The sequence below is a fragment of the Podarcis gaigeae genome (genome assembly GCF_964106915.1).
Source record: "Podarcis gaigeae genome assembly, chromosome: 2".
NCBI classification, from domain to species: Eukaryota; Metazoa; Chordata; class Lepidosauria; order Squamata; family Lacertidae; genus Podarcis; species Podarcis gaigeae.
In genome coordinates this window covers 54,584,856-54,607,897 of record NC_139679.1, presented here as the reverse complement: position 1 = coordinate 54,607,897, position 23,042 = coordinate 54,584,856, and the positions used below count along the sequence as shown (strand labels likewise).

The 23,042-nt window shown below is 40.2% G+C and overlaps 1 protein-coding gene across 8 annotated transcripts in view; it reads left to right on the top strand.

Annotated features, from left to right (window-relative positions):
* Positions 1 to 23,042, top strand: part of LOC310839580 (uncharacterized protein) — a 75,551-nt gene that overhangs the window by 16,541 nt on the left and 35,968 nt on the right. For all 8 annotated transcript variants that reach the window (XR_014561542.1, XM_083728215.1, XM_083728214.1 and 5 more), the window contains 13 exons: positions 1,686 to 1,829; positions 3,898 to 4,061; positions 6,151 to 6,263; positions 7,790 to 7,902; positions 8,143 to 8,352; positions 11,099 to 11,242; positions 12,015 to 12,184; positions 14,248 to 14,360; positions 15,940 to 16,061; positions 17,982 to 18,197; positions 20,927 to 21,070; positions 21,535 to 21,698; positions 22,223 to 22,335. Coding sequence is in view for 7 of the 8 variants with exons in the window: in XM_083728215.1 (XP_083584341.1) it covers positions 1,686 to 1,829; positions 3,898 to 4,061; positions 6,151 to 6,263; positions 7,790 to 7,902; positions 8,143 to 8,352; positions 11,099 to 11,242; positions 12,015 to 12,184; positions 14,248 to 14,360; positions 15,940 to 16,061; positions 17,982 to 18,197; positions 20,927 to 21,070; positions 21,535 to 21,698; positions 22,223 to 22,335 (1,930 nt within the window). In the remaining variant the exon portion in view is untranslated. The remainder of the gene's footprint in view (positions 1 to 1,685; positions 1,830 to 3,897; positions 4,062 to 6,150; positions 6,264 to 7,789; positions 7,903 to 8,142; positions 8,353 to 11,098; positions 11,243 to 12,014; positions 12,185 to 14,247; positions 14,361 to 15,939; positions 16,062 to 17,981; positions 18,198 to 20,926; positions 21,071 to 21,534; positions 21,699 to 22,222; positions 22,336 to 23,042) is intronic.

Below are 23,042 nucleotides of genomic sequence, written 5' to 3'. Positions count from 1 at the left end.
TGTGTGCCTGAAATAAAAACTAGTAAACAGCTTTTAAAATGCACTAGTACTCTAAAAATATTTGCAAAGTATTGTGGGTCTTATAGGGATCTTTCATTTTTCTTCACTATGCAAGTTTTGATTTAGTTTGAAAAGCTTGTGTATTTGTTCTTACTGTAATCTAAATAGCTCCCATTTTAAATCTGAGCTGTAAAATGTAATTCTATTTCATTCCCCAGATTTAGATTTCATGTCTTAGCCAAAGCCATATCTTGCTTACATTCAAAACTCATAGGTCAGGATCTAAAAAACCCCATGCAGAAAGTGCTTTCATGCACATATATGGAAGCCAGGGAAAAGTTCTCAGGTTCTCCTTTCTTGCTGCATCTCTCTACGATATTAACTACCCATTTTAGAGGTTTTCTGACTAAAATGGATAGTGGTGATGTAGAAAAAGCCTCCAGTGCACATGTGGACTGTCATACATGGACTTTTTAAGTCTGACCATAAGTGTGTCTTTCTTGACATAAGACCAGAAAACACATTTCTTAAGTAAAATCAAGAAATACACACATTTGAGAGAGTTTAGAAATTTAAAACTTTTGGAACCCAGTTCATCACAGTTGCAGTGACCTTATGCAGAGATTTCTCCAAAAGACATGACATGAAAATTCTAAGAACTGTATTATGTGGGGTGCAGTATCATTACCTGCAACAGGGATTGCCCCCCCCTTTTTTAAAAATACTCCCCCCCTCCCCAAGCTTCAAGCAAGAGATTTTAAGTCCTGCAATCTAAACGGAGGAGAATTACAGAAGCAATAATTTTCCCATATATGATTATCCTGTTTTTCTTTGTTTTAGGGACTGGTCCTCTAGACTCTGCTCACTTAGTCTTTACTTCCTTTCACTCATGTACTGTATTTCTTGGTCTTAGCTGGGAGTCTTTACTTACTCATTTACATTATTTTAGGTACCGAAAAAGGAATTTTGAATGCTCATGACTTGTTCCTACCTTCTGTTTCTCTCTTCCACCCTCCTCCCTAGTTTAGCTTCACAGCAGTCTGAGCTCCTGTCTGCATGATGCATTTAAAGTGGTATCATATGACTTAAAACAGCCATATCTTCCCCAATGGCATCCTGAGAACCGTAATTTGTTAAGGGTGCTGAGAGCTGTTAGGAGACCCCTATGTCCCTCACAGAGCTACAATTCTCCAGAGGTCCTGGAAAGAGGGGTTGATTTTTAAACAACTCTGAGAATTAAGTATATGGTGCAGGCAGGCAAATCATAGTTACTTTAGGCACAGCCTTTAGGTTAAGATCTATGTGTCTGTGTTATAAGTCAACCAGGATTATCTGCTTTCTCCATACTGCCCCTTCCCTCTCTACAATGGTTTGATATGCTTTCTCACTGGGAATGGTGGAATTCAACTTACGTGATCTTTGGTTTTTTAAAAAATGAAGTAAGCTGTTACATCAGCCTTCATCTTTATTAACGTCAGATGCCTCAAGGTCCTCAACTCCCCTATTTCCCACAACCCCTTCTGCTTATTAACATTTATAGAACAGAACAGCTGTTTACAGAACAGCTGGTTCTGTGCAGAAGCTGGTTAGATGGTGACGTCATTTGGTTGCTTCTCAGCTTTCTCTGAGGTTTTGTATGATTTTGTTTTAAGTGTGTAATAATGTTTATCTGATTCTCTACACAGAATGTAACTTTCGTTTCTATGGTTATAACTGTGCATCCGATTGTAAAAAATGCTATGGAGGATTCAGGTGTAATTCAGTAAATGGCAAGTGCCCAGAACGGATGCAGTGTATTGGCCAGTTCAAAGGTGAACTGTGTGAATTAGGTACAGTATTACTTTGAACAGATTTGTGTGGGTTTTTTTGTCTATATACAGTCATACCTCGGGTTGAATGTGCTTCGGGATGAGCGCGTTTGAGTTGTGCTCCACGGCAACCCGGAAGTAACGGAGCGCATTACTTCCAGGTTTCGCCGCTTGTGCATGCGCAGACGCTCAAAATACGTCACGCACATGCACAGAACTGGCGGAAAGCGACCCGCGCGTGCGCAGACGTGACGTTGCTAGTTACGTTTGCTTCTAGATGCAAACGGGGCTCTGGAACGGATGCCTTTCGCATCTAGACATACCACTGTATAAGCACAAATGAAAATCTAGAATGTTTATTTTGCAAGGGTGGAGCTGTCTTCCTATGGAAAATTTTGGTTGACTTTAAGCCTTGGTAGAACCCTTGCAAATAACAGATTAATTTACAGGGGAGGTTAAGGGTATTTCCATTGAATTCAACCAACTGTAAAACCACAGCAGGATGAAATGCATATGAGACCACTTGCTCAAATAACTAAGTAGTTGGGTTTTTAAAAAAAATTCCATCCTTAGATTTTTCCTTGTAACATGATGTTTTGAATATGTTCACCAGCATGTGCAATCTGCATGAACTTTTTTTACCCACAACACCCTCTACCCTTCTTATTTCCAAAATAGAAGTTTTCTTGTTTGTGCCATTTCTCAAAACTAAAAACAAGCAATTTGTATACAGTATTTGCTACATGCACTCATTAGTCTCCATGACAGAAAAAATGGAAAATACGAAAAGATGCTTATTTAAAAGCAGATACAATGTGGTGATGTTGCTACAAAATGTTTATGAGATTTGTTGGTGCTGTTTTTAAGGAAACGTTTTTGAGACAGACTTAGAGACAAGGCATGATGACTAAAACTACATATCTCTGGAGGCAGCTCATTTGGCCCTATAAAACAAAAGGCTAGATACAGTATGAACTTCAGTAGAAAAGCACTAGAAAGTAAATGCAAACAGATGCAAATACAGTTGGTAATGTGAAGCAAAAAACATGTTAAAATAGCATGATTCCATTCAGTGCAAATTTGATATGTGTAACTGGTAGTGCTTTTGAATGAAGAAAAGGGTGTACAGTTGTGAAACCTCAGAAAATAGTATAATGGCAAACATTGCAATCAACTTTTGCTTCAGAATATCTGCATTATACATGAGCCTTTGCTTCATGATGAAAATATTAATGAAAATAAAATGAATGGTTTGGCACACCTCTAGTTTCTGCAAGATTGTGACCTGTCCTAGTAAACTATTCATGTTTAATAAAAATTTAGGCATACCGAGTTGAGTGAGGTTTACTTTCAGGTAAATACATAAACGACTGTAGTCTAACTGACTGAATATCTGTCAGAATGTGTTCCTGTCACTTGGAGTACTAAAAGCTGCTGCACTGCTGGGTTGGCCATGATGCTTTAGTTTAGCATGTGATATAGCTAAGGCTGTATGAAAAAGAATAAATAATCTTACTAGAAGGCAGTTGAGTCAGCCTGTCTTCTTTCTCTGATATTAGAAATAGCTAAAATAGCCGCTAGTGAAACCAAATCTGAAGACCAACGTTTAGACATTTGCAAAACTTGGGTAGTGGTTGTGTTCTAAGAAGAAAACAAACAGAACCATTGTCACAAGGAAGGGGTGCATTTATATCTACAAGCAAGAGGACAAACAAACAATGGAAAAATCCTGGGAAGATGGAACATAACCAAAAATCTCCCCTCACTGGAAGATGGAGTAATTGCACCAGTTATGTGTGAAATACCATGCACTTTCTGCCAACCAAATGCTCCCGTGGAAAGATCACACACTCACCACTTAATAATAAGAATAAAAATAATAACAGAGAGAAGCAGAGCTGTGCCTGAAGCTGCTTTTTTGGAGCAGGCAAGATGCCAGGCTGCCCACTACAGATGGCATACCTGTCTTTTGGAGCAAGTTGAAGGAGAAATCCAATCATGGATATGATCCTCAACTATAGAGAAAGGTTCAGTTCTCACTTGACATAAGAGATCAGCATTAGTTTCCTTATAATTTTCTTCATTTCAGGCATCAGGAATCCAAAATGTCCACAGAATGCCCCATGGTGGTTTTATGACGGTCACTGCTATTATTTTGAAAAGAAAAGGAAACGGCAGTACGCACAGGCAAGCGTGCAGTGTTCATACTATAAGGATGTCAACCTTGTCAAAATTGACAATGAAAAGGAAAAGGTATTGTACTTTAGTGCAAGGATAAATTTGAGACAACAAAAAGACATATAATGGTACCTCGGGTTAAGTATTTAATTCGTTCCGGAGGTCCGTTCTTAACCTGAAACTGTTCTTAACCTGAAGCACCACTTTAGCTAATGGGGCCTCCCGCTGCTGCCGTGCCGCCAGAGCACGATTTCTATTCTCAACCTGAAGCAAAGTTCTTAACCTGAGGTAATATTTCTGGGTTAGCGGAGTCTGTAACCTGAAGCGTGTGTAACCTGAAGCGTATGTAACCCAAGGTACCACTGTACTGTAAAAGGTTTAAACATTGCTAGTTTCAGTTTAGGCTACCTTTCTTCCTGTTTTCGGAAAAGGAGCTGGAAATATTTCAAAAAGGCAAAAACCGAATCATACACATCAGATCATTGAAAAGAACAGGCATAAGTACATTTAAAACTGACTAATTTAGGTTTAATGCACTGCAACTTTTTACATTTGATCAGATATGTAATCAATTAGACTGAAGATGTAATAGGCTGCTGGAGATTCATAAGCCAAATCTGACCCATTTAAGATGGTTTTCTCTCCCTATTGCTCAAGTCAAAAAGGCAGAAGGGTGTGGAAGGCATGTAAGCTTCAGAAATGGCTGGCAGGTCGTTTGGGAGACTGGCGAGCAGAGCCTAGACTGTTCTCTAGCCAAGCTAGGTACATGCACTAAGGTACAACAGAGGGAGGGAAAAGGCTAGCTGGATGGCTAAGAACTAAAGAAAACTAATAGTACTCCCTCTCAAGAAAAAAACAAAGTAGATTTGTACCTTGAAAGTCCTGCTATATCTAGCCCATTGTATAGGTGCTGTGATGAGTAGCATTCTCTCCCCCCCCCCCTTTTAATCAGTTTAGGTTAATTCATCAGTTACATCAGTTCCTTTAAAAAAATTACCAGCCCACTGATAAACTGGCCCTGATAACATCAAGATGAGTCTACTGCAATTGCTGCGTTTGAGTATACTAGCTGGTGCTAAAAAGCAATCTAGGGAATAGGGGGAGGAAAATTGCTTGTATCAGTCTAGTTACCATCAAGGCCTGAAGTACATGGCTGAAGAGCTGTAATGCCTGTACGAGAGTTTTAAGTATTGTTACAAAGGCTGAGCACTACCCTGCTGACTGCCGAGCAGTAGCAAGGTTCCAGGACGGTTCTAGGTGCCCAACCAGAATTTGTGCTCCTTTGAGAATCAAGACGTAGCGGAAGCTGTTGTAGCTTTAAGAAATATGTCTTATTCACATAAAAGGTAAAGGGACCTCTGACCATTAGGTCCAGTCGTGACTGACTCGGGTTGCGGCGCTCATCTCGCTTTATTGGCCGAGGGAGCCAGCATACAGTGTATAAGTCATGTGGCCAGCATGACTAAGCCGCTTCTGGCGAATCAGAGCAGCGCACGGAAATGCCGTTTACCTTCCCGCCAGAGCGGTACCTATTTATTTGCACTTTGATGTGCTTTTCGAACTGCTAGGTGGGCAGGAGCAGGGACTGACCAACGGGAGCTCACCCCGTTGCGGGGATTCGAACCACCAACCATCTGATCGGCAAGTCCTAGGCTCTGTGGTTTAACCCACAGCGCCACCCACGTCCTTCTTATTCACATACTTACACCTGAATTTAGATGGAAGGAGTCATTGCAAGAGGGGTGTGTTCCCCACAGCAGTGCAGCACTGGAGCCCAGCCTCACTTCAGTCAGCCTGCCAAGATTATTTCTGGCTTTTGTTTCCCTTCTTCCCAGAGCATTCCTACTCCAAACAACTGCTTCCTATCCCAAGAACATTTTTAGAGGCACATTTTTCTCATGTGAGCACAGCCTGCTCCCTCCCTGTCTTTCACAGTCCTGAGACCCTTCCTTTGATGTGCTAACGGATGCCAATCAACACCTTTGTCTTTTAATGACTTTGCATAAGCCATCCCAAGGATCCTTTGTCTAGCAGGGTTCTGTAGCTTGCATCTGTCATCAACCAACAGTGCCTGTTGAATTCCATCCATCCCAATACAGATTCCAGATATTTGTTCAGGTCTTAAATTTGATAAGCTGTTTTTAAAAGAGATTTCTTTTTCTAGAAGTGGCTTAATACTATGATGGAAAGTCAGAGTTGGATTGGTTTGCTACAGGAAGGAAGTGTATGGAAATGGAGTGGCGATCGAGAAGCTCTTGATCCATTACACTACTCCTGGTAAGCATTCAATTTCAGCAGTTGCAGGAAAAGAGCATAGTTCCATAGATACTTCCATAGTACCTATTGAGCATTGTTTTTAATAACACTCTTGCTCAGTTATAGCTCTCAAATTATCCTCAGAAGAGGATGCTAAAGAAGGTTTTGGTGATGAGAAGCATTTTGGAAGGTAAGGCCTACAGACTGACGGAGAGAGTTCTTCTCTGGAAGATATACATTTCCCCCCATTCTTTTGTGACTGTCTTTGTCCAATAATATTGTTACATGTTACCATAATCTCCATGTGCAGTGTGAGATTTCAGGAGCTTACCCAGGATTGCGTTTCCATTGGAAAGACAGTGGAGGCTAGTGTCTTTAAGAAATTTGGTTTATTAACACATTTACCCTGGAAATCTACAATGGAGGGGGTGCAGAACATTTTACCCTAAGAATGTCTCTCATCCCACCCCCCCTAGCTTCAGCAAGCTTAGTTCCAAAGCAGCAGTCAGTCATGGCCCCTTGTCACATAATGCAGCCTCTTCCGGACAACAGCCCGCCCAGCAGTTCTTGGGGTCTGACCTTTGTTCTCTTTCCCAGCAGACCTCTTACCCAAAACCCAAGCCTCCTATGAAATTACTCATTTTCTAGTCACCCCATCCCATCTCCTGTTAATTGTCCTGCCTCTATCCACTCCTCAGAACCAGGATGGGTGGTGGAGAGGACAGTTCATTTGTATTGCCAAAATCCTTAATGGCCCTGGTATTGGTTTTTAATGGCTCTGCACCTAGTTACCAGGCACCAACCCAGGGATTCCACATCTGGCACAGTTCAGCAGGTTGCATTTTCCATTCCTTATCCAATTATTAGCTAGATTCTGACATTTATTAATTTCTTAGTTTTGGGAAATCTCCCCTCCCAATTTACAGGTCGCCTCCCGTTAACATTTTGCATACCAAAGAAAACCATTGAAAAAGCCTGCAAACACCTCATTCTGCCCTTGCCTCCATTCCACCCTTTTTATGGCATTTCCAGGTCACTTCCACGTTTGGCATGATTTGTATAGACATGGTCGTGCACATATTGAACATGCGTAAACTGGGGGCTGCCTGTTTATCAATATAACTGGATTTTTGTTCTGTTCAGTAATATAAAGGCAGTTGGTCCCACTTTCCTGTGACACCACACTACTATGTTTAGTGTTGAGCTATTGTTCCATCCATTCAGTTTTAATTTGGGAACTGGACTCTCAGAGATGCCCCTAATTTCTATGCCATCTGCTTTTTGTTTGCATTCTGCTTTTAGATTTCAATATTTTCTACATATTTTAGAAAAGTTTCCTGTTTGCTTTTAATTAGACAACATACAACATTATAAAGGCGCCCTCTGAAGTAAACAAATTGGTTCTGCATTCTCAGGAATACTACTGTAAAGAGTACAGAAATGTATGGGATATTCAGTTGTTGGTTGTTGTTTTTTTAATTTTGTAAGGCAGAGTGTATAAATTGCATTGTTAATTCTACCAGCTTATTTTTTATATTTTTAATCAGGTTATGGGACTTTCCCGCCACAGCAAATGGATGTGTTATGATGGTTAGAGGAGGCAGACTTATGGCATTACCATGCACTGAGCAACATTTCTATGTTTGTGAAAAAGAAATAGGTACTGATTGGAATATTTGATTGTTATACAATATAAATGCTCATCATAGGATCACGTAACCTTTTGCTCTGTTTTATGATTATGAATCTGAATTTGCCCAGAGTAAGTATGATTAATTGTAGTGACTAAGATTCCTAAATTTGCTTTCTTTCATATAGCAATTCATGCTGTATTTGCTGTCAGTAATCTTGTTACTAAATTATAATCATGTTACTAAATTGTCTCTTCTTTTTTAAAAAGTTGGTCCTGACATTTTCATTGATTACCCTGGGAAAATAATGCTGGCTGTTCACCCCCTGGCTGTGTACAAAAGCTTTGAGGAAGCAAGATTCTATTGTATATTAAGAGAGAACTGTACTGGAATAAGTAGCTGGCCAGACAAGCATTTTCTTGTCACAGGAATGGAAATGGTATCAGGTGTGAGGCATAATGTATTTCACTTGAAGACCGGTAAGGATCATTTCTGTTTTTATAGCTGTTTGGTGCACTGGAATGCTGAGTAAAGATTCAAAATTCTGAGCTATAATAGCTCCAAATAGAAGTTTGAAATGTCCTGGAAATATTGTAAAGGATCAGAACCAGTGGAGCTTAAAGATTGACCAAATTTAGTTTTTTTTATATATAAAATGATTCCTTGTGGGGGTGGGAGCCAACAAAATTTGTGGATGGGGTTGCACTCCTAAAGGAGCAGGTCTGTAACTTGGTAGTACTCCTAGATACACCTAGACACAAGAGGCCCAAATGTCCCTAGCAGTTTCACTTAGTACACCAGCTATGCCCGTATTTGGATTGGGATAACTTGGCCACCATGAATTGGTAACTTCAAGTCTGGATTACTGTAATGTACAGTATGTAGTACTGCCCTACTCTGGAAGCTCCAGCTGGTGAAGAAAGCATCAGTTAGACTGTAGATGGGGTTAGAAAGCCAACAGTATGTGGCACCTCCACTAAAACATCTGGACTGGCTGCCTATATGCTACTGGGTTGGGTTCATATATTATGTCAATAGCCAAAGCCCTGAACAGGTTGAGTCCAGGTTACCATAAGGAGTGTCTGAACCCTAATATCCCAGCCCAAACACTGAGATCATCTGGAGGAGCCATGCTAGTTGTACCCCATGTTACATTGAGATGGCTCAGTATTCTGCTAAATAATAAACTTGAGAGCATGTTTTTTATATTGAAGCTTGCAGGTTCCAACCCATCCTAATGCATTCCAGGAGCCATTCAAAAAGTGCTAACATGCTTTTGAGGGGTATCCTCATATTATACCATGGGACTTGGCACACAGTTTGAGAACTACTGATCTAAGAGAGATTGAGCTAGGAAGCATAAGAAGCAAACCAAATTGGGGGAGGGAGAAATATGATAATGGTGATACAATACGGACATGCAGTGTGTGTGTGTGTGTGTGTGTGTGTGTGAGAGAGAGAGAGAGAGAGAGAGAGAGCGCGCGCGCGCGCGCACAAGTGAGAGAGCACACACAGCATAGGAGACAAAGAGAGAAATGGAGAAAAGTAAATTGACAAAGATAGACAAACTGAAGAAGAGGGAGCATAGTAGAAAATAAAAGACAAATGTAGTAGAATGTAATTGGTATGGGAGGTTAAATAAAGGCCCAAGAGATATAGTAATCTGTGGAAACTGGAGCTGGCAGACATAGCATAGCCTTGCCAGCATTTTGATATTTTACAACCTAACATGTTTGATTCTGTATTTTTTCTTCTTGTAAATTTCTATTTATCTTGTTGCCTAGCACTTGGATGATAAAGTAAGTTATTGCACTTTGTATTTCTTCTGTATCAAAGGTGCTAAATATCCATATGCTTATATTACTCTTTTAGGGTTGTGTTGCCCACAGTGTCTCCATGTAGTTGCGGAGGACCACAGTACTTTCCTCACAAATGACCCATATATTTTGTTGCTGTTCTGTGGCTTTCTCAGGGCAGTCATACATCCTATTGTATTCTAGGGGTTTATTGGAACTTTTATATAGTTTATCTGCTTTGCACCTGTCACAGTAATACTCAGGGTTTTTTTATGTTTTCTATTTGATTGCTGCTTTAAAACAATGCTGAGCCATCTCCAGTTGCTCTCACTGTAGTGATATGATTTTCTGCTTACTGTTCTATGTTCAGCTGAGAATGAGAAAATGCTGCTTAGCTTTTGAGTTTGAAGCACCTGGAAGTGTTGGGAATACATCCAGATTTTAATAATCAGTACAGATAAGAAAGCATGAGATCTCATGATGTTTTGGAATAGTCTAACTCATGCATTCTCTGCTCAACCTTGTTAGTACATCACTCTGTGATTTATTTCACACAGGATGAGACAAAGCATCCAGAATGGATATAATTTCATAAGCTGAAGTGATGATTCAGAATTTAACACTGCTGTAATTATTTACAGTTTTAGTAGTGCTTATTTACTTCTTTCTGAAACAGAATTTTTCATCTTGAGGGCTGCAGTATCTTCTGAACAGTCTTCTATAGGTCATGGTCTTTTTACAGGTCCCAGTTGGGCTGCTTGGTGTGGCAAAATTTTCTTAGGGATACCCACTCATTGGTTATTGACTCCCTTTCCTGTTGACAAGGTACAGTTGTACCTTGGTTCTCAAACAGAACTCCTGGAACCATTCAAAAACCAAGGCACAGCTTCTGATTGGCTGCAGGAGCATCCAAAAATTGTTCAAAAACCATTACACTTCTGGGTTTCAATAGTTCGGGAGCCGATTTGTTCAGGAGCCAAGGTGTTTGAGATCCAAGGTATGATGGTAATCAGTAGTTTGTCCATGGTAAGGCATGTTGCTGTGGTAAAACACTGGATCTTACTGTAAAAAATAATTTATTAGGGCTGGATTCAGCTGACCAGTCCACCTAGTGAAAGCCCATGCAGCGACTTCCGATAACATGATGTTGCTTCTCCATCCTCCCCACCATGGCCCCCAAATTTGCTCATGGGGAGGCCAGGATAATCTCTAGAACAGTACATGGGAGGAGGAGAGGAGAACTCATTCCATCAGGCAAGCAGAAATTCTTGTGCTGACAAAAATGATCTCCTTAATACTATGTTGAATTCCTCCCTATATGTTTGCCTGTGTATTTGTAGCTTGGAATATTTTTATCATATTTTTATCATACATAGATGTCCAAGACAGCTTGGTTACTTTAAAAAATTTTAAATTCTCTGCACTCTAGCTTGTTCACCAGGACGTTATGGATATGGATGTGGGGAAGAATGTCCACCATGCAGAGATAATGCCCTTTGTAACATGTTGACTGGTTTCTGTGATGAGAAAGCCTTCTGCAGAGACACATCCTCTATAGAGAGGTGTTCAGAAAGTAAGCGTAAAAAACAAACAAAAATAAATAAATTTAGTCTATATGAAATATTGCTGTCTTTGTTCTGTGGCTGACGCGGGTCTTCAAAATATCCCTAAATGCTTCTCTGTTTTCAGGATCATTTTAATGGAAATGAAACAGAACACTGCTGTTTCCCCATGTGCCCTGGTGCATATTTTGTCTTGTAGTTGTTTAGCTCAGTACAGAGCAGATGTTCATGCTCTTAGTAACATCCTTTGAATGATGGAGACTAGGAGCATGCCATAAGAGTGGCTGCACTAGCACTGTTTGAGCGCCTGCTGATCCTTTCAGAGGTGATTACACGCAAATTTAATGCCTAGTTTAGCCAGTTCTGTAACAAGAACCATTCTCTGAATATGACTTCTACATTGCAATGAATTGGGAAAAGCCTCCAAGCAGAATAAATATTATGCAGTGTGTTGTTCACAGATCAGATACACATTTCTGCCCCAGTGAATCATGATGGTTGTGGAAACTAGTGATTGGCACCTCGTGGATTCTCTTTGGATTGGAATAAGGGGAGCTATTCCCCCCACCCCAATCTGAATTTGAGCTAATCTTTACCAAATCCACAGTTCTCTGGAAAACGTAGTTTTTCTGTCTTTTTCTACAGGCCATCCCTATATTTTTTGTTGATATCATGAGAGTGAATTTCTTGAGACTGGAAAGGTTCTGTTTGCACAGGGTAAATGTTTTGCATATTTGTTTTGGCAAGAGTATGAAGTGGCTTTTTGTGCATTTGTTTTTAAAGGCACAGTCAGCCAGAGATGTCCCGATATGGGTAAATGGCGCTACTGGAACAGATACTGTTACTATTTCTCTGTCCATATTGATGCTGAAAAACGCTGGGAAGAAGCCAATTCTTCCTGCAGTCGTTTTAGGGCTGCTGAACTTCTATGGATTGAAGACCAAGATGATCTGGTATGGCTATTTTACCATTAGTGACTCTTGTCTTAATTGGCCTGTACTTCCAGAACTTTAGCACCTATGTAGAAGTATCACAATTCAGAAGAATGCTGTACTTTTTTATTAATATTGCAGGCACTATACAGTAAAAAAAACGTTTCTACACTTTTCTGTTATTCTTTCCAAGCTGATGCAAGTTCCTTTAGTGATGCTGTTGTAAAGAATTGCTGTAAGAATCCCCAGAACCTCAATTATCATTTTTTAAATGGTAAGACCTGAGAAGGCTGGTTCATACCTGTCCATATGGTGAATTAGTACATGCTCCTCTACGTGTCACACATAGAAGGCAATATTCATCTGGATTCTCTGCCTGAAAGCTTGTTGCACGCATTCACTTCTGCCCTCACCCCCCACCTTTTTAGAGGGAAACATTTCATGTGTGGACATAGATGCAGAACACCCAGATCACATTACCTCAGCCTTATGAACAAACCTACAAGTTAATGGCCTGCAAAACTTCATACTAGCTTACTTCTGCAAGCTGTTTTACTGGCCCTTGCTATTGCCAGTACATACCATAGTGAGGTACACACACTCTGTCATGTAACAACTACTTCTGCTCTGCAACACGTTGTTTAGCTTTGCTTGCTCCTTCCCAGCCATTCATGGTGCTTTGCTGGTCCAAAGAATTTTGTTCCCATGGTTGAATTGCTAGCAGAGGGTTTTAATCCATAGCACTATTGCTCAGGGGCTGCACAGCTGAAGGGCAGCACATTCTGGTTTCTGCTGTTGGCCAGGGGACCAAAGGCCACTAGGAAGCTGCTCCCCCTGCCTCTCAGAAAGATAATTGGGACAAGAGTAAGACCAATGAACCCCATCCATTGGCCAGAGAAGGAGCAGCTGAAGGGAGCTTATTTCCTCCCATCCTTTCTGAAAAGAACAGTGCTCCAGCTGCTGGTTTCCCTGGGATTGTAGGAGCAAGGAGATAGGCTACATCAATCAGACAAAGGAACAAGAGCTACCACATGCATTTCAAACAATAACACCAGCAAGAATAGATCAACTTAGTCCTACTGGATACAAGTGCCCACTTCTATATTACTATTTTATTCATGCCTTAAAGTACCTTTCCATTCCACTGTGTGTCTTTGTAAGCCTAATATGACTGGGGATGAGCAGTGGCATGCAGAACACCAAGGTATACATAACTGAATGATTAGTTGAATGAGCATCAGATTTATGTTTGTCCTTCCTGGCTCAGTAAGTGATACATATGTTAATGTCTAATTTTGCACAAAGATCCTCCTTATGTATTAACCCTGCTGTTCAGCCAAAAAGGCTTCCAAGGTGGCTTAGATAAGTTCAACAATAGACAGCACAGTCCCTCCCTGCAGGCTTCCTGTCTAAAAGACGCAGCATGAGAGGAGGAGAGATGAGGGACTAGGAAAAGCAAAATCTGGCACTTAGCCTTAAACTTACAAAGTTATTTTAATGACCTGTTTGAGGGCGAGGAGGAGCCAACTGAAGCAGGTCCCTCTGCACAGTTCACAGAGGGTGTTGTTCTTCCCATCTCTCCCTCTATCGCAGCCAGATGAAATGGCTGCCAATCAATGACAATTGATAGAGCTGGAACTACTCTTCCATCAGTTGTCCTCTTTCAGGTGCTGGTAGGACACAAAGGACAACCTCTGTAAACAATTTTAACATTTAGGCAGATTCAGGTGGGGGAAAATGATCCTTGAGATATCTTTGACCCAAGCTAGGAAGAGGTTTTAAAGAGCTTGTATATCACAGTTGAATAGGTAGTCCTCATAATAAATACAATATGTACTGAAGATCCAGATCTCAACTTTGCTCATTGTTTATCCTAGTACTAAAATCATATAATTTCTAACTGCTTTAATGATACCTGTGCAAGATAACCCAACACCAGTTTAATATCAGAAGCAACATTTGCAGCTGGAATGGGAACAAAGTGATCATCTTTTCATTAATTGTGAAAACACATGCACTGCTTTTAAAAATCAGTACTGCCTAGCTATTTCTGTTTTTATTCCTCATCCTGATTTCAATTGTAGGAGTGGATACAAAAGTTTGTTAGAGAAAAAACATGGCTAGGACTGCAAGATATAAACTCTGATGAGGTCTGGGCTTGGTCACATGAGGACAATGCAGAAAGTACATTGCAGTGGTATGTATAATGAGTGGGCCCAATCCATAACTGTTGGCAGTTTAAGAAGATCTCAGCTGTGTATTACATGTTTGCAAACAGCTATGAAAAGACTCATCAAGGATGGTCTTTTATAGTGGTCTTTATTATTACAAAATACTGAGAACAGGTCAGGGAAAGACTGAGAGAGCGTAGAGGTAGAGTCTGGAGAAAGTTATGGAAGTATGAGTAAGTAACACATGACAAAATTACTTTTTCTAAGCACAGGGTAGTGAATAAATATTTAGGGTTTGTGTTCTACATCTGGCCAACCCTTATCCCTTTTCCACTCACATTTAAATTGTTGTTTTGCTATTGGCTCAAACCTAAAGGCTGGGCCAGACATGTTGCTTTCCTACCATATCACAATATGTTGCACTTAGTAGGAAAGTTGAGGCATGGCTGCTTGATTTTCTCACCTATCATATAATGTCACTGGCTTTGGTGGTGGTAATGCACTTGTATGATCTGAGTATTAGAAAATATCAGGACTCTGAGAACCGTTAGTCAGCTCTTCTTCTTTCTTTGTATGGTACCCAAAGACATAGGGATTAGTGCCTTGCTTAAATGCTTGCCTGGCTGGAATCATAGAAATATAGACGACTGCCTTAAACCAGTCAGACCACTGGTACTAAAATATCTGAAAAGGCCATCTGTGCAAGTGTTCATTTCTTACTAGAAGGTACTGCCAATCAATTCCTTACATTATTCCACCTCTTCCTCTAAAAAGTTATATCAGATACAAAGATCTTATAACAAGTATGCATGGAATGGGGGGAAAAAGCTAGGGTTTGAGTGCTTTCAGGAGTAGGAATTTCACTAAAATGTCTAAGCTGTTTAACTTTACCCTCCCTTGCTTCTTTAACAATAACAACAAAAACCCTGTGTTCTTTCATAGCAGTTGGGCCAGAATGCATCATGTGATGATGTAGTGTAATAATAATAATAATAATAATAATAATAATAATAATAATAATAAAATTATTATTTATACTCCACCCATCTGGCTGAGTTTCCCCAGCCACTCTGTGCGGCTCCCAGTCAAATGTTAAAAACTTCCCTAAACAGGGCTGCCTTCAGATGTCTTTTAAAGATAGGATAGCTGCTTATTTCCTTCACATCTGAAGGGAGGGTGTTCCACAGGGTGGGCACCACTACCGAGAAGGCCCTCTGTCTGGTTCCCTGTAACCTCACTTCTCGCAGTGTAATTGCCAGGAGCATTCTTAAAACAGAAGTAATAGTGTTTTGTAAGTGTGCATCCCACCTGCTGTTGCCAGCCAGCACAATCTGCACTTTTAAAGCACCCTGCTCACCCAATTTCAGTGAGTAGTAGGCAATTCCCTCCCCAGACAGGTTAAGAAAGTGCACTGAATGATCCGCCAGCCTGCACTATCTTCTCAGTGCACACTCCCAGCTTGGCTCAGAAGGGGTATCTGCTCTCCATTCGAGTTGGGAGAAAGAAGAGTTGGTGGTCACCAGTGATCAGCAATGATCATGTAGAAATTACATTGGCATGTACAGATGAAGTTACTTAATTAATTCTTTTATTATATTTTGACAGGCTGGATTTCCCAAAGGGGTACAAATGGCACAGATGTGCTGATATGTCAAACAAAGGTGTTATCAGTAAAGTTTACTGTACTGAAAAGAGAGAATGGGTGTGCAAGAGACCAGCTGGACGAGGTTCGGAGTCTGCTGATCTTTATTGTTACGTAGAAGTTGCTCATGTATAATTTGGGGAAGAAGACAACTGAATGAGAGTTAGCATTATTGACTTTTTGAAGATCAACTGTCCCAACAGAGGGACAGAACAGAACAGAAAGAAGCCCTGAATTACAGTATATCAGTTGCAACACAGTACAGTGGTATCTCGGTTTAAGAATGATTTGGTTTACAAACTCCGCAAAACCAGAATTAGTGTCTTGGTCTAAAACGGAATCCGAACGGTGGAAGGGCACTGGTGGCGGGAGGCCTCATTAGGGAAAACGCGCATCAGTTTAAGAACGGTTTTGGTTTAAGAACGGACTTCTGGAACGGATTAAGTTCGTAAACTGAGGTACCACTGTGGTTTATAGTACTCTGTTTTGGGGCACTAAATCTTTAGGTACACTTTGCTGTGTATTCATGATCAACAGCCCATAAGGTCTTAGATCACATGTTTCAATCTGAAGGCTTTTAATGCAAACTTTCTGTATTTATTTGGGAAGTTTTAGGGCATTGGCCTCTCAATTTACTTGTGATCTGCTGTGGTGAATATTTGTATTCTGACAAAATTCTGATAGCTTCAGCATCTAAACGAGGTAGCAACCTAGATGAACTCTGAGAATTGTATAGAGTTAGCAGAAGGAATTAGAAGAGTCAGCAGCAGCTTTCAAAACTCACCAGCTGTTATAATGAAGATCCTCTGTAGTTTTATAAAAATGTACACTTCTTACCCCCTCAAGCATAACTCAGTTAAATGAATGATTTGCAGAAGTGCCAAAAAAAGCTTTTAAAAACCTCTTAAAGAGGTGAAAATAAGTCCTGCTTGTAGATGGCCACTGTGAGAATAGGATGCTGAACTATATCGTGCGTTAGTTTGATCCTTCAGGAATCAGTCACATACCAAGCAAGATTTCAGAGAAGAAAGAATCACATCACCAGGGAACCCTAAGATATGCAGAAGGTCAAAAAACAAACAAATCCTCTTGAACCCTCCTCATGAGGCAAGTTCCCCAAAACAGCGCAATGAGCATGCCCAGTTGTCACAGAGAGGAATGTAATGGAGCTGTTGGAAATCTGAACAGAATCATTTTGTTAAGAGACCCATGTGTTACATTGGCATTAAAGAAATCCCCAGAAAGTTCTAGATCTCTTGCTACCTTTGTCAGCACTGAATGACTGATTGCCTTAAAGAATTGCTTTCCATTATTTCTGTGGGATTTACTGTCTTGATTTAAAGTGTGCTAGTAGCAACTGCTTAATAGTAGTTGATCTTATGGCAACAAAGCCATAACTTGTCAAATGCTGTTATGGGTCTAATGGTGGTACCCAGTGTTCAGTAGCTTCATTTTTCTGTTGAATTTGTACATGCATTGTGGCTCATGTATCGTAAGTTGATGGCAAAGGTTTAGAATTTTAAAAAAGGGTTTTTTTTTGCTTTTTACAATCTGTGAGCAGTGTAGCTGAATTCCCTCATATGTTCAAGCATATTGATTGCAGACAAGTGAGCAATAATAGGGATGATTAAAATATCAGAGTTATGACATTGTTTATTTTGTCTACAAATTTTAACATTTTAAAGAAATATACAGTACTCAGCATAGATTTTTCAAAGTGCTAACTGACCTTGCCTGGCTTTGTTGTGAGTCATCCGTATCATAAGTATCATATCATCCGTATCATATCCGTATCATATCATCCATATCCGTATCCGTATCATCCGTATAAACTAGCTTTATACGTCTACATCACTGTTAATTAAGCTGTAGAACTTGCTTATAGTGTTCAATCTTCTTAAAGAGACCTCTTATGTAAGCATCACATAAATGATATTAATATTTGGTTGTTCATATATATTTAACAGATGGACCTCAGTATAACGTTTTTCTGTCTTCCCTACAGACCTTGATGTATACACAGGCTTTTGGGATTCACTAGTGATCTCAGAGAAACCAGCTTTGTCAACCAATTATACTTACAATTATTCAAGGGATGAATGTATTAGATTGAAGTCAAAATGTCTTGGCTATGGATTGTGGAAAAATGGATATTTCTTGTTCAATGGTTTAATATTAGTCGGTGGCGGATTTGGTCCAAGTGTAACATTTTTAAAATCAGGTAGTCGTAATTGTCTTGAGTACCTTCTTAAATGTTTAGAATTATTGAATACTGAATCGTATCAAGATTCCCTCTCATGAAAATACAAAATTCTGTGATATTTTTGTATTCTAAATACAGTGATACCTCGGTTTACGAACTTACTGTAATCCATTCCTGAAGTCCATTCTTAAACCAAATCCATTCTTAAACCAAGGTGCACTTTCCCTAATGAGGCCTTCCGCCACCGATGCCCTTCCACTGTTTGGCTTCTGTTCATAGACCGAGGTAAAATTCACAAACCGGAACACTACTTGCAGTTTTGTGGAGTTCGTAAACTGAATAGTTCATAAACAGGACTGTTTGTAAACCGAGGTACCACTGTAGATCATTTGAAATCTCATTCATGCTTTTCCTTGCTGATGAGTCTGGCACCTTGGAATAGCTAGTTTCTTTCACCTACAGATGTAGAAGTTTTTCCTGCAGGTGTGATATTTGCTTGTTCCTGCTTTTACTCCTCCAGTATACCCCCTCAACTGAACACTGATGTCTTCTTTCTTTTTGCCTCTTCCAAACACTGTAAAGCATACTCACAAACAGTGCTTTTTTCTGGGGGACACATACCCCTAAACATTTTGTGAATCTGAGTTTGGCCTCATTGAGGGGCAGTATTTTAATATAAGTAGGAAAAAGAGTGCCCCTAAACATTTTTTTTAAATGAAAAAAGCACTACTCTTTGGAAAGTGGGCAGCTATCACTTAGTTATCTGTTCCTGCCTGTGCAAAGCAGTAATCTTCACTTTATATTCTTTCTATTCTTCTTCCCATGGTCAGGGTTTTCCCTCTTTACCTCCTCCGTTTGTACCTTAGTTCTTTCAACTTGGCTGATTTCCCCCCACTCTTCAGCCCATTCTCTCCTCACACCTTACTCAGATTGCTTCCCTCAGAAATGTTGTTCCTACCTTTTTTATTTTTTTGCTTCTTCTCTTCTCTGCTTCCTTCGCCTCAATAAAAATCAGAAAAAGGACCAATAAAAATCTTCCTCTTCCTATCTTTGCATTCTACCAGGTTTGCAGCAAAATAGCTACCTTTTCCACTAATGCCCCACTGTCAGAGATTTGCAGGGTGGCTTCATGGTCCTTGCATAGCACATTTGCCAGACATTATAAAATGGACTTATTTGCCTCAATGGATATCACCTTTGGCCTCAAGGTCCTTCAACAGGCTTTAAAGCTCTAATCCAGCCATAGGCAAACTCCAGCCCTCCAGATGTTTGGGACTACAATTCCCATCATTCCTAGCTAACAGAACCAGTGGTCAGGGAGAATGGGAATTGTAGTCCCAAACATCTGGAGGACAGAAGTTTGCCTATGCCTGCTCTAATCTGTTGCTGTTGATACCTACCCTAATGGGGAAAGCTGTGATATGTCCCAACCCAGTGACCGCTTGATGCCCACTATAAATAGTACAATTGGTACTTACTCAAAGAGAGTTTTGTCCCTGGGGCCTCTCCCTAATAGGGACTGCAACTGATTCTTTTCTCTATGCTTTTTCTTTTCTGTTATGGTTCTAGCTTTGTCGTTCCATAACTATATACCGTATTTTTTGCTCTATAAGACTCACTTTTTCCCTCCTAAAAAGTAAGGGGAAATGTGTGTGCGTCTTATGGAGTGCATGCAGGCTGCGCAGCTATCCCAGAAGCCAGGACAGCAAGAGGGATTGCTGCTTACACTGCACAGCGATCCCTCTTGCTGTTCTGGCTTCTGAGATTCAGATTTTTTTTTTCTTGTTTTCCTCCTCCAACATCTAGGTGCATCCTGTGGTCTGGTGCATCTTATAGAGGAAAAAATACGGTATGTTAGTAGTAGTTAAGTAGTACTACTTATGGTTATGTGGGAAATGGGCTCTTTATTTCTTGTTGTTTCTTATCCTTGGTGATACTCCAATGACTTTTCAAATTTAGTGGCTCTGCAAAACTAAATGGGAGCCACTCACTTCCCAAAGAGCATTTTGCTCTTGCCTTCATCAACAGGAATGGAGTTGTAACCCAACCCTGTGACTACATGATGCCCTAACAAATATACCTATTGTACCTTCTCCCTCACTCTGCATATGTGTGTTAAAGTTTGTAAAGAAAATATTTTTAAGTTGATTTGCCGAGAATGTAGAAATGGGAGTATATTAGCATAAGGCCTTAGCCAATCAGTGGTATGCACAGCTGCTTCTGCTTGAAATTAACAGAACTGGCTTTTTGGCAGTATCAAGCTCAGGGAAAATACTGACAAAAACTGGGTGAGTGTGGTTATGGTAGCTTAACCACTTTTTGCTTGCCCGTATCCCACCTGGTGCATGTCTTTCAGCATGAGTGTTTAATTGTTGGGGATAGCTGAGCTTATGACTCAGGAATTCCCAACTGAGGTGGAATCTACACACATATAAAAAACATTCTGAAAATGCTTTTTTTAAAAAGTTTTTTAAAAATACAATGAATTTTCCATAAGGCTCACCATTGGCATCTAGTGTCATATTGTATATTGCATATAAAACACACTTAAAACATTTTATTTTCAGCTGTAAAGCTGAGTCCCAACTAGGCTCTAACCTTAGCCAATCTTTTCTTCCAACTTCAGGTATGGAAATAATAACACTGACCTACCTAGCAGGGCTGTTGTAAAGGTTACAAGATAATGTATGTGAAACATTTTGAACTTTCCATACTGCTATATTACTTTTATTTTATTTTATTTTAAGCATGTGACTATGGATACTATGGGCCAGAGTGTGAAGCTGAATGCCGGCCATGTCATTGGGACAAACCATGCCACCCTGTTACAGGAACATGTGAAGGTCCCATTGTTTGTGTTGCACCTCAGCGTGTAGGTACATGCCCTTTCGGTAAGTGGGCTTTCTTTCTTTCTTTCTTTCTTTCTTTCTTTCTTTCTTTTAAAAACCCCTATTTATTTATTTATTTATTTATTCATTTCTTCATTTAAGAGTTTTGAAAACAAAGCTTTGCCAAATGTAGTTTATAATTGAAGACATAAAATAATGAAAAATAATGTAATTAAAACAACAGGATAAAACAATAGATTCTGATGGATGGATGGAGGGAAAGGGAGAATGTGCCCCTGAGGATGGGTCCTGATTTGCAAACCATTACTTGTACAGTGTAAGCTTATCACTGACAGTTATCAGAAGTTAATGGGAAGATTCTGCCTTATATAATGAACAACTCTCTACCCACTCTGAAAATACTCACTTGGCAAAAGATACAAAGGAATGTTAGACTATGAAAAGCAACAAAACATGGGAAATCATAATAGTTTTTGCATTTGTTTTCTTTTTTAATGGTGTGTCAGGCTTGTACAGTTTAAGATGCCCCCTTGGTGATGGCTGGTGGTACTGGGGAGGAAAATGCTACTTGATAGACGAAAAAAGAAAAGTGGCATGGAGTGAAGCACAGGAGCTATGCAGACGTTTTAAAGACACAAATCTACTTGAGATACAAAGCCTTGAGGAAAAGGTTAGAATCTTAAAAAGAAAAGAAAAACCCTATAAAATGTTGGTCACCTTTCTATTCAAGAGTGCTGAAGGTGGTAAATAACATTTACTTGCTTAAAGAAAATTCAGTGGGCACTTTAAAAATCTACCTTTTTGCAAATGGCACTTCAACATTTATTTTAAGGGAGAGATTTTGTTTGTACTGTGAGGGAGGAGTGTTAACAAAAATATAAAGCCTTCTTCCCTCCCTTCCCATACTTTTGCTGTAGTCAGAAGTCACTTGTTAGGTGAGGTACTGGGGAGGAAGAGAACAGGCAAATGGCTTCATGTGAGATATGTACCAGTCCTCTTATTTCAAGTATTGTGCCTGATACCTAGGTGGAGAGATAGAGAGAAGGTGCTATCAACCCTTTTGTTTTTGTTCAAAGGGAGAATTGAGCTATACTTATCCCCTGATGTGTATGCAGTTTCACCTATGGAGTATATTGAGATCACACCACCAGATCTTAACGATGCTAATTATGTCTTTGTTGTGTTCTGCTCCAGACATGGGTGAAAGCAATGATAAATCAACAAATGTGGGTAGGAATGAAATGGCATTCAGAGACGTCTCGTTGGCAATGGGGAGATGGAACAAATGTGAACACTAATATAAATTGGTAAGATGTTTACATTTTTCTGCCTTTTATGAATGGGACTGGAGGTACTTTTTATTTATGGCCCTGAAATACCTACTGAACAGTTTTCATTGTATGGATAATGTCAGGGAACTGCCATCAGCTCAGAGGCGAGAGATAGAGGGGGAATTGTGTTACAGGGAGCCTCCAAAAATCTTGCGAAGCAGTTCCTCTTCCGGCGAGAGGAAAGCCCAACCTCCAGTGGAGAAGAGGTGCAAGGACCAGAGGATGCTAGAGAGAGCCTTAACACCGTGCCTGAGCAAGCCGGAAAGGAGGGAAGCACACCCCTGCCATCCCCAATCATGCGCAGTAGTTTGAGATGGGGGGGGGGGCGCGGAAAAGGCTTGGGGTGATGAAACTTTTATGTTGGGGGAGGTACAAAAACAGACCACTCCTGGATTCTGCTAGCGATTGAGCCAGGTATGATCAGCTTGGTAACATGAAGCGGAAGAACAGGTCACTTTCTCCTTGGATATAAGATGTACTCAAGTGGGTTTGAGCTTTCTCTGGTGCTTGAAGGAAGGAACACTTGTTACTGTCTTAGGTGTTGTAAGAAGTAGTCCATTATGCTAATAGCAAACTCATTCTCCAAGTGCCTATCCTTATGTAGCCAGAACAGCACCATCCATGCACAAGGAGCATGCAGGGCCTTCTCAGTGGCTGTATCCAGACTTTGGAACTCCATTCCT